The sequence below is a fragment of the Anopheles gambiae genome, chromosome 2 (genome assembly GCF_943734735.2).
Source record: "Anopheles gambiae chromosome 2, idAnoGambNW_F1_1, whole genome shotgun sequence".
NCBI classification, from domain to species: Eukaryota; Metazoa; Arthropoda; class Insecta; order Diptera; family Culicidae; genus Anopheles; species Anopheles gambiae.
Window position 1 is genome coordinate 75,692,413 of NC_064601.1, and position 13,795 is coordinate 75,706,207.

The window sequence follows — 13,795 nt, forward strand, 5'->3', positions numbered from 1 at the left end:
GACGTCCCTCCTCTCCTTTCATCTATCGACTTTTATGTCCCTCCCCGTCTACTAAGACATCGTCCCCCTCTAGCCCTTTCCAGACGTCGAACCCAATTTGGCATGAGTGATTCGTTTCTGAACTGCAACATATGCTTCAACGGTTCCCTCCACTTATTTGATCATGACGCATTTCTTCGGCGTCATTTAGATCTAAGCTGCGGACCGACGCAAGTTCCAGCCAGTGTTCTTCTTCTACTCCTTCTTAAGTTTCCTTTCTAAATTTCCTTTTTTCACCTCTCTATTTCTATCCATACTTCACCTGATCCAATAGTTCAGGATAGCTACAGGATTTCACCAATACAGTTATGGTACCGTATGGTTCCGTATTCTTGCGATTGAAGATTCAGCAAAGTGTCCCATGGTCTTGAGTTCTATGGAAAACCCTGTATAAGCAATTAATAATTTTGTTAAACCATTAAGTAGACTACATAAATGAAATGAAATGAAATGAATAAGTTTATTAAAGTTAAAGATGGGTTTTAGTTTCTTACACTAGCAAGGACTGGCTATCCGCCTGCGTGATACAATTAAGATTCGGCAAAAAAGGAAGGCATCAATATTTTTTTTACAAACAAATATTTGTTGATATCAAAGGGGAACCATTTTTTCAAAATGAAATTCATGTAATTTTTTTATTGGTATAGAACAGTGCTCCACTTAACTTATATATTTTCCGCCCCATATATATTGAAGACATATATTTTTTGAAGACTTGGATCAAATCTTCAAATATTATTTGCTCTTAATTTTATGTGAACTTTCTTCATTTAAAAAAAACTACACACAAAATCGCCGAAAAACTCGCAAACCATGGCGCACAGAATTAGTGCACGACATTGGAGCATGAAAAGCTGCTCATCGCTCAATTAGCATTCCGCAGAACGATCAGAACCATCCGCAAGCATCATTCACCGCCCCGACCCGAAGCAAGAGACGAGCCCAAGCGATAAAAAAACCCACACAAACTCTTTTCCCCAAAACTAGTGCAAACGATGCGCGAGCGCACTAATCGTCGCTCGGAGAAGGGATGCGCATCTTCCCCCCTTGTTTGGCACGATACACTAGCCCAACTACAAGGGCTCGTCCGTCGCTGGGCCGGAATGTTAGCATCAGTTAAGTGCCAACGGTCGAGGTGTTCAAACGCGCTACGCTCTGCACGCCCACGCCATACGACCGCGCCCGATGCCCAGATTGTGGGATTGTTGTGAGCAGCTCGAGCGATTTCAAACAATAATAATTGTACGTTAAATTGGGCTCATCGTAAAACCGCACAGTTTGTGGGCGCGAGCGGAGCTGTGTCTGTGTGCGTCTGTGTGTGTGTGTGTTCCAGTGATTGTGGGTGGTTGATAGTGGGGTGTAACGCACCTGACGAGAACGAACAGCCGGTATGCCTCATTCGGTGAGGACGGTTGCACATCTCGATACGGAAAAGTCACTCAAGTAGAAGTTAATCGTATTATGTAGAAGCGTGACCGCGTAGAAACGGTAGGCTACGCGAGGAGTCCTCGTGTGTACAGACACTCTCGGGCAACGGAGGCAAGGAAGTGAAATTAAAATGAAGATTGAATAATAGCGGCCACCCAACGGTACCTGAAGGAGTGCTCCAGGAGTACATAACACGGCGACGAGGTCTGTGTGTGTGTGTCGCGGTACTTCGCCCGAACCGCGCATACAATCTACCCCGTTCCCGAGTGTCCGAATGCACCGAGTGCAAGCCTTGCCGCTGCAGCGGTAGATGTCACTCGAAATCCGAAAGCTATGTGAAAAGTGAAAAATGCCGCGACCACAACTACAACCGTTCTTCAAAGCTGTAGGAAGCGTTATGCTACAGATCATTGCACTGCTGGCGCTAATCTTGATAGCGGCACGCAACCCCACCGTCCGCTGTCTTCACATGGAGGTGGAACGAGTGAACCACTTGGTGTTAGATAATGCAAAGGTGAGAAGAGAAATGTGTTCGTCTTTCAGTTTATTTTCCTTTTTTTCAGGCTTTTTTTAAACAAACTTTTTTTTATTATTTAAATACTTCGAGTACAAGCGATGCTGCGGCAAAAAATAGGAAGGTGTTTTGTTTGCGCCGAGGCCACACTCAGATGGTAAAGCGATGGTACTTCCAATCTTCCTCACCATGCAACCCTCAAAGACGGTATTGAGCGGTATTTGAGGAAGTTTTTCCATTTCCTTCCATTGTTTCTTCTGCATTTAACGGAAGCTTCAATGTCTCATACTTATTATTTGACTAGACTTCGTTTTTTTTTGTCAAGCCAGTACGAATGCTATGGGATGCGTGGTTTTTAATTAAGCCAGTCTGTAGCTTGGAGGGGTTACTTTGAATGTCATTCCCAGCTGATGAATCTCAATGCCCCAACATGAGTTACTCCCCAAAGCCATTATAAGGACACGTCGACGTGTTCATGGCGACGCTGCAGCATACATTCGTGCTGCAAGTTTGTTACACCATGTGTAGCTCAGCATAACAGAATTTAACCATACAATCAAATGTCACTAATAATCTAAATCACTGTGCATTTGTAGTGCGCCACCGGAACAGCAGCGCCACCACTTTGCATTGTCCATCGTGTGAACGCGCGCGCGCTTCGACTTTGTGCCCAATGACCACCATCCAAAGGGCGGCAACCGGCAGCTGCACACGCGCCTCGCTTCGCGCGCACGATGACACTTCTCCTGCGTACCCGTACGCATCAATTTAGAACGACGAGACCACACACACACACCGCAAAAACGGTCAGCATCGGTGGGTTTCATTGACCTGAAATTCTAATTGCACGCCGACCGGAGTGCCGGCACACGATTATTGTCACACGACAGTTTACTCAACTCATTGGGGCCATCAATAATCGCGAACTGTGTTGCGAAGCGCGCGAATCCCATGCGGACGCAACCAAAGGTCATTCACGGTGCGTAGAGCGCAACAAACAAAAAAAAACGCAAAGTTATTTAAGTGTGTTTGTATTTTCTTTTTTTGTAAGGATTATGCGTCCCGCAGCATGACGCACATAATCATTCACAATTATCCTCGGCACAAACGGTAGTGTAAATTGTCACATTTATCGCTTGCCGCGTGTACGCTTAATACTTGCTGATTCATTATTTATATGCCCCAAACGGTACGGTTCCATTCAACCCCAAGTCCCATACCGCTGGAAGCATAATTTCGCTACGCTTACGGACGGATAAATGGTTTGGAGCAATGCACTACCATTGGTTCTAGTTGGAAGACACATTTTGGAGCTGAAATTTAAATTTTGGCACTAGCCGCCCACAGCAAAGCCAACACAATGGGATTTGTATAATTTGAATGTCAAAAACAGCTCCCGAGAGGAGTGGGAAAGGTTCTGTGGTTGTTGTTTTTTTTTTTTTGGGCAGGTTGTTGCTACACTTTCTCGAGTTCATTTGGGTTAGTTCTAGTGAAGGTGATTCTTGGAAAGGTTGAATTTTTGAATGTTAATGGCATTGTTTTGAAATCCCGCAGCGAGATGAACTTGAAACGATTGTAAAACTGGTACACCACGTTTTTCGGAACACATCATGCTCGGGAGGATCGGTTAGGGTTAGTGTTGATTTAAACGAAGTGTAGTAGAAAATTAAAAAAAAAAACACCAGAATCAATACATTGCACTGCTGCACAGTTTTCTTGCAGCTGCAATTTCAATTAACTTTGCAAATAAAGATAATCACTTTAGTTATTCGGTTTTCACCTCGTTATGAAGCTATTTGGCAAAAGGAAGCACCGACGGGAGAGCATCGTGCATCGTAAGTGCATCGTAAAAGTGAAATTGCGCAGACCCCAAGGGCTTGCTCGATTAGCTTTTATCGCACAACCACGCCGCAGCAAGAGGCATTGTTTTTGGTCTGATGGCGTACGCGCACGCCGTAATGGACGCCATTTTTCGCCGCCCACCCATCTATTTGGACGAAACTTTGATTTGATTTATCACGGAACTTCAATCTGCGGACACGGGCGTTAGTGTTTGCTCGCGGCAAATGATGGACCAACCGCTTTGCCACTCCGAAGCAGCAGCAACAGCAGCTTCTATCATTTCTATCTATCAGCCCAAAGCCCATCGTACTGGAACACACCATACTGTGTGTCTGTGTGTTTTTGTTGTTGTTATTTCTTGTTTAATTGCAAACAAACCAACCATTTTAACCTGTGCCACACTGTGCCGGAAGGGTGGCCAAAAATGCTTTACGCAATCGCACTATAAAAACCACCCCGAAACTCAAGTCTTTCGAAAGAACGAAGCGACGAACCTCTTTCGCGGTATGGTATCACGGGAAAAAATCAGCTGAGATGGCGTCGGGTGCGAATGCTAAATGGTGTGACCGAATGGTGGCGTACCGAAAAAAGCAAAAGGAAAGAAACCTCAACCCACCCCCCGCGAATGAAAACAAAACGATCACTAAAGCATGTTCGCAACATCTTTGCTATTTGAATGTGCTCATCGCTACCAGTGCGGATGAGCTACTTACATCAGAATAACGAAAAAACTGGGTGGAAGAGTAGTAATTAGTTGAGTTTCTCACACCTTGTGCGCGCGGGCACGGTTCGTATCTTTATTTGGCACTCGAAATGAAAGCGAACAACATAAAAAAAAAAAAAAACTATGAATGAAGTAGTTGTAGCAACCAACAGAGAGTGACATTGAAGTGCAGCTTCCTTACCAGTCAGTATTGCTCACGAAGTAAATGCTTCTTGACGATCGCAACCGAAAAGAATGCAATTATAAACGTGTTTATTGCTTCACTGAGTTTCCCATAATTTCCATGTAGTTCAGAGATGATGTTTTAGAACTTCTCAACTCAACAGTCGAAAAAGCGGACGGACAGAACAGAACCGGTGCGGTGTGGTTGTGTGCTTCAACCGTAACCGCAGCCGCGCGTGATGTAGATGACCGATGATCGCCGTAATGATTTGTAATGGTTACATCGTGTGCAGGTCACGATAGCGCGTCGGCAAACCATAACACAAAAAAAACTGTGCTACGTACGCATAATGTGCCGTGTATAGAAGGGCGCTACCCTTCGCTCTTCTTTTTTCCAAAATCATTCATTACTGATTGTTTGCGCGGAGCACGTTGAAAGCGCTTTCAAACGAACACAACACACCACGAGAAAAAAAAGCGAAACTGTAACAGAATTTTTCTATGACATTCCTGCCCGCCAAACATACCTATCCCATCGTCCTCTCGTCGTGGCTTAATGTAGCTGCATTCGGCGGTATGCTAATTTATGCGCTACGTTCTCAGCTCTGTTCCATGCGTAGCGCCGTTCCCATTGCGCACCAGATGCGCAGTGTGGCTCACGGAACGGGCAAAGGGATGCTGCTACTGGTCGGAGGGGTGTAGATGATCATTTTTCTTATTTAAATTTTCATTATCACCTGCCAGGCCAGGTGGGGTGGCCCGTCGGATAATCGGCAACATGATGAGCCCGAGGCGACAGAAACATTTGTCTTCAACCGAATAATTAGGCAGCGGTTTGCGGGTGGTTTTGTTTTGCATTGCACTCGCCCTCGCCATAAAGTTTTGGGGTGAGATTTATGACCATGAGCTGACCTAGAAGAGAATTTAGCCTAGAATGGCCACACAAAAAAGGGGGAGCATTTAGAACGTGCTTCCGCGTTGGTCCGTACAATGCTGGTGTACGTTTTCCCATCGGATGACCTTTCAAACGCGAAGCGACGACACGATTTTACTTTTCAACAATGGGTTTGGGTGTAATTAAAGTCTCCATCGGGGTTAGAGTTTTCGCAACAATTTTTGGCGTCCTTGCTTGAAGTGTATGCTAAAGAATACTGTAGTTTTAGACCGTACTCGACTTTGGTTTTTGTTCTAGTAACCTTGCCAGTTTAGTGTGTACCTTTGGATTTATAATGTTATAATTAGAATGATTTTCTTAAATGCACAACGATCCTGTTGTTCGTTTTCTGCTATCGAAACACAGCTGCTAAAGATATAACCTTTCTGATTATTATGAGACAACATTTTAAATAAAAGTTTTGCTATTTAAGTTACTCGATAAAGAAAATCGTTGGCTACCACCCATTCAGAATAAAACTAAATTTTTGGTAACGTTGAAACAATGTAATCGCTCTTTAACGAAAACATTTGAATATAATGTTCAATATTACTCAATCTCAAACATATAACAGAATAAACTATCTAGACTAAAATAAAAATTAATGTTTGCCGGTGGTTCATTGTTGTAGGTATGATGTTGTGTGCTCTTTTTACCCCTATAGCTTCTTATCACGTCGAGGAATAACTTTGTTTAACTCATAATAATAGCAGTGGCGGATTAACAAGAGTTGATTCTGAACTGAGTTCTGAATTGTCGAGCGATAAATTTTAAACCAAAGAATGGTTGAGAAGCAAATTTATTTATTCGCGGGGGTTTTCCTTGCTTTCTCGGGGTCCCACGTGGCCACTAAGTTTGCGTATAATAATCTTTTATATGATTTATATTAAATGTGGAATTTAGTACCTAAAAGCACTAAAGTCAATCAAAAATAACCATTTATCAACAATTTTTTGGCTGAAAAACGGGATATTCAACTTTCGCGAATACGCGAATCCCAGGTTATTGGTTTTTGTGTAGAAATATTGGCATTTGATTTTGGTATCTAAATTCCAAAAAAAATATTGATCAAATATTCTCAAATGTTCTATTTTTTTCTTGGATTCTGTGTGAATTTGCAAAATTAATAACATTTGTGTTGTTGGTGCTTGGTGCCTTTTTTAATGGGCCCTATAGAGATACTCACAAAGTTATAACATTTTGTATCACATATGTTGATAAAATGCACTGATTACAACCGATTCATCTGTTAATCGTTCCCAACAAATTTCATCTATTTTTGAATCTCATTTCTTATTTCATTCATCATTCCACCCTAACATATCCGTAAGCATAACATATGTGACAGTATTTTCATTTAATTTACAACATGTGGAACAACTACATTCAAACATAGACGTTGAAGAATTTGAATTTGGCTCTATTGTGCGTTGTAGATGACTGATATCAGCCAAATAACTTTACTGCTACTGTAATAACTTTAGCTGCTGTAATAATTATTTGGCCAAAACGGACAAACAGGTTTACGTCCAGACGAAGCAGGACACATGCAACAGTCGATTTTTTAAAATTTGTGTTATATTTGTTGGCCACCTGCCGCAAAGCACGACCGACTCAATTTTTTTGAATTATTTCATCAACGCATTCGCCCGTCAAGGGTTCAAATGTTGAATGAGTCAAGTCTATCATACGCAAAACTGTTTATCCTGCTATATGGATAAAGTAAGCAACCAACTGATAGCCAAGCACATGAGTAATTGAAGCAGATCTAGACCAACTACAGTTTTTATGCCAGATAAGACGGAACGAAGCTTTGATTTGATAGCTATTTCAAAATTGTTGGAATTGTTATTGTATTATTCAGTTTGGACATTCTTCTATATGTTTAATAAAACGGGAAAATTGTGCTAATCCGCGTGGATCTGGGTAACTTAGCTAGTACAGACAAACATATAAGCTGCAGATAATTATTATTAAATCATTAAATTTGAACTTGTATAAAAATAGCAAATAGCTATATATTTGGTGTGACCGTTGAACGATTATTGTTTCCCCAACCAGTGGTCTCCAACCTGTGGTCCGTGGCGTCAACTTACATGATCCGTGAGAGAATTTATTTTTGAAGAAAAAGCTCATTACTATTCATTTCGTGCATTTCTTTCCCCACAATCAAGATTACATTTTAAAAAAGGATGTCTAGAATAAGATTTAAACATATTTTTCATTTAAAACTTTGAAGTAAGTCTAAAACATGTATGCCCTCAATGGATGTGAGCCGCGGCAAGTGTATTTTCAAAGCCAAGTGGTGCGCGATCCTAAAAAGGTTGGAGAGCACTGTCTTAAACAATACGCGAATCATTTTCATTTGAATGTATTTCATTGGTATGGTAAATTATAAAAAAAATAGTTTACTTTTTTGAGAACAAATGCACAATTTATTTACATTTTTTTGTCCGCGGATGGCAATCGATATTATTTATTGAAGGTTGGTTGCATAAATAATTCCCACAATGCTTGCCCTGGGTTTGAAACATCAACTGCTACCCATATCAAATTTGATTTTTAATATGGAATAATTTTGGAGTACGAACACAGTACGTACATTTCCCTGAATGGCAGGAGGGCTCGTTCTAGGTGTAGAGTATCATCTAATACCGGTATTAAAATTAGTCAAAAACATACAATAATTCATGAGGGGCGGTCCAATGGTACAGTCGTCAACTCGAACAACTAAAAAACATACCCATCATGAGTTCAAGCCTAGAATGGACCGTCCCCCCGAACCAAGGAATGACTGTGTCTGGCTGCGTGGCAATAATGAGTTCTCGAAAGCCTGTACAGGTCGGGCATGTCTGTGTAGAGGACATGCGTTACGCCAAATAGAAGAAGAATTCACAAGACAACCAAAGCCTAAATGCCATCCAAAGCCACCCAGAAGTGATCATGCCATTGAATTGAAAATTGCTAGATCGTCTTTTTTCAATCCTTCATGGAGGATCATAAATGAGTGCAATTATTTTTATATATTAAATGCACATCTGCAGATAAATGCAAAGTGCATCCCATTGTCATGTGAATTGAGGCAAATAAAATTTAATTAAAACCCATTTCCACTGTGAAATGTGCTGTCAAGATGTATCATCGCTGAAATAGATACAGGAGAAAGGCCACGGATGCTAATGAAAATCAAGGGTCTTCGTACTCACCGTAACCTCCATAGCCAATAGACCATTGCACAATGCACATTCATCAAACGGCCAAACGGCCAACAATGCAACGGGAGGCGAAGGAAAAGAAATGTCCTAACCATTCTTTTCAAGGTGCACGCTTGCCTTTCTTTTTCTCGGCTCTTTGGAATGGAACTTTCTTCCGTCGAATGCATACCGTCCATAGAATGCTGGGCTGCAGCAGACGGGCTAGGGCCGTTTTCTCATGCGCTGCTGCACGTACAGTAGCTATTCGGCAAATATGCAACAAGCGGCGAAACGATACTCATTAGGCGCCACATGGAATGTGCCATGATGATACGTGCAGTGTTTCAGTGTAGGACAGACGATCTGCCTCCTCCTGTCCCCTGGGGTGCGATGGAAAGCATTGTTTGTTAATGTGTGTATTGCATGAATTTTAACCTACAAATTGCTCGAACGCTTCTTCTGTTTGCTGTTCTTTTGTTGCAGATCGATGAAAGGAATTTGCATAATTTCCTCGAGGAACATGAACAACTGCTGCTGTTTGGTGATCGTACAACTGGTAAGTGTGGTACATACTTTATTCGGCACCGGCATGACACGATTGCAACACGATTGCTGATGACGAATCTATCGTCGAATGGAGTTTTGATCGTATTGACACACCTTCCGGTCATTGGCGGTGTATTTTGGCTGGGGTTGCGGGCACCCTTTCTTGCACAGCCCTTTAGGCAACACAAATGATCATTCTCTTCATGCTGTTTTAGTGTTGCAGTTCAAACCACATCTCGCATTGCACGGGTTTCTTTGTCCAGAGTTCAAGTTCATGCCTATTGAGCAAAGTCGGTTGTCGATACGCCTCGTGTTCCTCAGCCTGCAAAGAACTGCGGGCTGTCGATAAATTTCTTTGCTACGGTTTTGAAACGCTTTGCCAAAAGAAGAAGAAGAAGAAAAAACACCATTGTTTCGCACATTTCAATGTTGACTAATTGTTTTCCAGATGATTTCAAGATAGTTAACGTGCGGCAAAGAAAACGTGAAAGCAGGTCAACTCCAGGCAGCGGATTCCTGCAGTTCAACCTTAGCGACGGCCGCGGTAAGTGTCCCCAAACGTTACAATATGCGTTACGTTGCGGACCATCTTCTACGTGCAGTGTGGTGCCACAATGACGAATAAAATGTGTAACTCTCGCGTTCCATTTCAGAGGACAATTTTGCTTTGCGATTGCAAAAGTCAGACATTTTGATAGATGAATCATTTGCTTTCATCGAAAGCTACGATAATTCCACTCAACTGTTGGATGATTCGTACGATCGTGTGCTCAAGTATCGGGATTGCTTCTATCGCAATGAGCGTGCAGCGTTCGACCTGTGCGAGGGTAGCGTGCGCGGTTTGATTCGAACCAACGAGTCGGAAATTGTCATACATCCGCTACCGGAACGATTCGGTACCGGGGCACATGTCATTCTGAACCGAAACAAAACCATACCAAGTGATGAAAGTGGCGAAACGAAAGTCATGTTCGAACCGGACATGAATGAGCCAACCCGCCGGAGGCCAACCGTTCCTTTCTACGGTCAGAGTCAACAATCACGGCTCAAACGGCACATCAGCTCAAATCACAACGCCAAGGTGCCGGACGTGCTGCACATCGAGACGGCTATCTTCATCGATAAGGATCTGTATAGGCACATGTCGAAGAACTATCCAAAAAACACCGAAGCACATCTGATACGCTTCGTGCTGGCAATGATCAATGGTGTGCAGCTGCTTTACAACCATCCATCGCTTGGTCATCCGATCAACTTCATCCTCAAGCGACTAGAAATCCTGCACAACGATCCGAAAGATCTTCGACGTTCCAGCGACATTGACATCTATCTGAATAGTTTCTGCGGCTGGCAGCGTAAAATGAATCCCATATCCGACGCTGATCCAGTACACTTTGACCATGCGGTCATACTTACGGGGCTGGATCTGTTCGTGGTGAGCAAAAACGGTAAGGTAAGCAACCAGGTCGTAGGCCTAGCGCCGGTTGCCGGCATGTGCACAATCACTTCAAGCTGTACGATCAATGAGGGAAAACATTTCGAGAGCGTTTTCGTTGTATCGCACGAAATTGGACACAAGTGAGTTTTCGTTTTTAATCGCTTTTAATCACATTTCGTTGGTTTGGCATCAGTAACATTATATTTCTGGTGAATGTTTAGCTTGGGAATGCGACACGACACGTCGGAAAACAACTGTGATCCTAGCCTGTACATTATGTCACCGACATTGGGCAGCGGTAAGATCACATGGTCATCCTGTAGCCGTAATTACCTGAACACGTTTCTAAAGTAAGTGGTAACTTCTTGGCGGTATCTCTCGCAAAGCGATAAACCGTATGTATCTCTCTCCCGCTAGAACTTCTCAAGCTACCTGTCTGTTTGATCGAGGACACTACGGATCATCGCTCGATCACACTGGAGAAGGTCGGTTACCGGGCGAGCGTTTCGATGCTGACCAGCAGTGTCTGTTGAAGTATGGCAAAGACAGTACACGCTCCAAGTCCCAGGATTTGGCCGACATTTGCCGTGATCTTCACTGTCAGCGTGATCGTTACACGTGGACATCGCACCCTGCACTAGAAGGAACAAACTGTGGAAAGCTAATGGTTAGTGTAATTTCCTATGCCTGCTAATTTAGCCTCCTTACGTGGCACTAAACGAATCTTCATTTATATAGTGGTGCCGAAGTGGAGTTTGTGTATCCAAAATTCCGGGCCTGACGATACAATCTACTGGCAAACATATCACCGCTTTCAAAACGATCGATAAGAAAACGTTTCTAGAGGGGCTGAAATTTGCCAGCCTGCGGCAGGACATATCGCGAACGTTAAATACCATACCAACGTGGGACTCATGGAGCGAACCGACCGAGTGTGTTTCCGGCTGTCTATACGGTGAGTCCGGTCGACTGAAGGAAGGAAGCACTGGGTTAAGGCAGTTTACAAGAAAATGTCTAGACAAACGGTAAGATTTAAAAATAACTTGTTTTATTCAGACAATTTGATAATATGCTAATTTGATTACAGTAAAAATTGTTCCGGATTTAGCCGCAAATATGAGACGTGTATCGCCAAACAGGTTCGTCACACGTACAGCAAATGCACGCATAGCAGTAACACGTTCACATAATTCGCACTTTTTGCTTTTTGCAGTGTTACAACATCGGACGGACAACGATACTAGAGTTTTCCAATCAAATTTGTGGCCGCGCTAAAGAGTTCGATGCGGACATTATCGGGTACGGGTTGCAGAAGGTTGCCGAAGACCCGGAAGACTCGTGCAAAGTGTTTTGCGAAACAAAGGCAGGTGTGCCGAAGACCAAAAGTTGGATCTACCCGGACGGTACCGCTTGTAAGGTGCAGAACGGTGACTTTGACGATGCATACTACTGTGTCAGTGGACGATGTGAAAAGTTTAGCTGCAATAATACCTCCAACAATTACTACCGAATCGACGGAGCACTCTGCACGGAAGTGTACCAATACACCGAACGGAGTGGCAACAGTATTCACCAGGAAAATGTTCGGGACTATAAGAGCTTACCATTGAACAAGAACGCATACCCAATCGACCGCAGGGCTGAAAGTTCTACGATACGAACAGGTACGCCCAAATGCTTTCACCGACCTTTTAGTGACCTATATTTTTACAACAGTTGCGCGTTTTTTTGTTTTTGAAGCATTAAGCAACTATACCGCACGAAAGCCTCCACCAGATACGGAAGGCTACAGCAGTCAGGCAGAAAATACGTTCAACCGCTGGCGTGAGCGTTCGTCATCGGAGCTCAACAGGTTGTCCGAGCTGCAAGGACGTAAGCATAACTGGGAGGTGAAGTCAGGCTGTCACTTTAGCTGCATGGAACGGGGCAAGGGAGTGCAAATCGTGTCCTCGACAGCCGGGACCAACACCAACATTCAGCTCTGCACCGCCAACACGATTGTTAGTGTCCTCGTAACCTTCTTTCTTCGGTGAACCCAACGTTTCAGGGTGAATTTTGATGTTGTTTTTTTTTTTGCTTTGTTTTCGCTCAATACTCTTAGGCCTGTGATAAGGTGTTATCAACGTACGAATTTGCAACGCAGCTATGCAAGCGATATCAGCAGAAGGTGTCGGGATTGTCGGGTATTGGCATGCAAATAGCGCCCAGCATTGAGGATCCAGATCGAAGCTGTCGGGTGGCGTGTCAGGATACGTTCATCAGGCATCGCTTCTACCTGGTGAATGGAGAGCAAGGGCACTTTCCTTTCGGGACGCGATGCAATCACAATGAGTCGAATCGTTATTGCATCAATGGCAAATGTTTGGTATGCTTTAGCGTTTAACAAAAAGGCTCCTAGAGTAACAGAACTTTCATTCATTTTGGAATCTCTTTTTTTCTATACATAGCATTTTGGCAGCGACGATATACCGGTCAACGAGTCGTACAATGCGCTTCCTAACGTTCGAATTAAACGATCCACAAACAGAACCAAGCGGCATTTCGAGTACTTTGCTCCGATCAACGTGACCGAACGGTTAAGCCAAGAGTTTTTGGAAAATTTGATTGCCAACATCGACTTTGGACGGACTACCAACGAAAATAGTAACGTCTTTTGTTAGGTGACGAGTTGGGAAAGTAGTGATTAATTCAAATTCACTTTTCTACTTTGCAGATATTGTTTTGGAGGAACATATTGACTTGAAAAATCCAATCTATGTTGACCCGTGAACTAAATCATCCACACAAATCAACGTGATAGTAAAAGCTGACCCGCGTCGCACTTGCCGTGCTGCCGGTATGCATGGAACTGTTTATTTATTATCGAAACTTTTGTAATGTAATTTATTCCCCGAAATATACACCCAAATAAATCGTCTCCATTAATTACAATTAAGGCAGTGCATATGTAGATGTTTTTGGTCATGATGTATTG

At 43.1% G+C, this 13,795-nt stretch overlaps 1 protein-coding gene across 2 annotated transcripts; it reads left to right on the forward strand.

The window, feature by feature from the left end:
- Window positions 1-1,139: 1,139 nt before the first annotated feature.
- On the forward strand, window positions 1,140-13,756 carry LOC1275772 (A disintegrin and metalloproteinase with thrombospondin motifs adt-1). Of its 2 annotated transcripts, XM_061649649.1 has the most exons (13): window positions 1,140-1,981; window positions 9,321-9,393; window positions 9,832-9,927; window positions 10,037-10,961; window positions 11,043-11,171; window positions 11,239-11,488; window positions 11,560-11,846; window positions 11,909-11,960; window positions 12,035-12,485; window positions 12,562-12,821; window positions 12,923-13,186; window positions 13,269-13,464; window positions 13,535-13,756. In XM_061649649.1, the coding sequence occupies exons 1-13, from the start codon at window positions 1,817-1,819 to the stop codon at window positions 13,588-13,590; spliced, it is 3,204 nt and encodes a 1,067-aa protein (XP_061505633.1). In that variant the 5' UTR covers window positions 1,140-1,816; the 3' UTR covers window positions 13,591-13,756. The 2 variants fall into 2 exon arrangements, with proteins under 2 accessions (XP_061505633.1, XP_061505634.1); XM_061649650.1 differs by lacking the exons at window positions 1,140-1,981; window positions 9,321-9,393 and having other exon boundaries at window positions 9,860-9,927; window positions 10,039-10,961.
- Window positions 13,757-13,795: the final 39 nt, after the last annotated feature.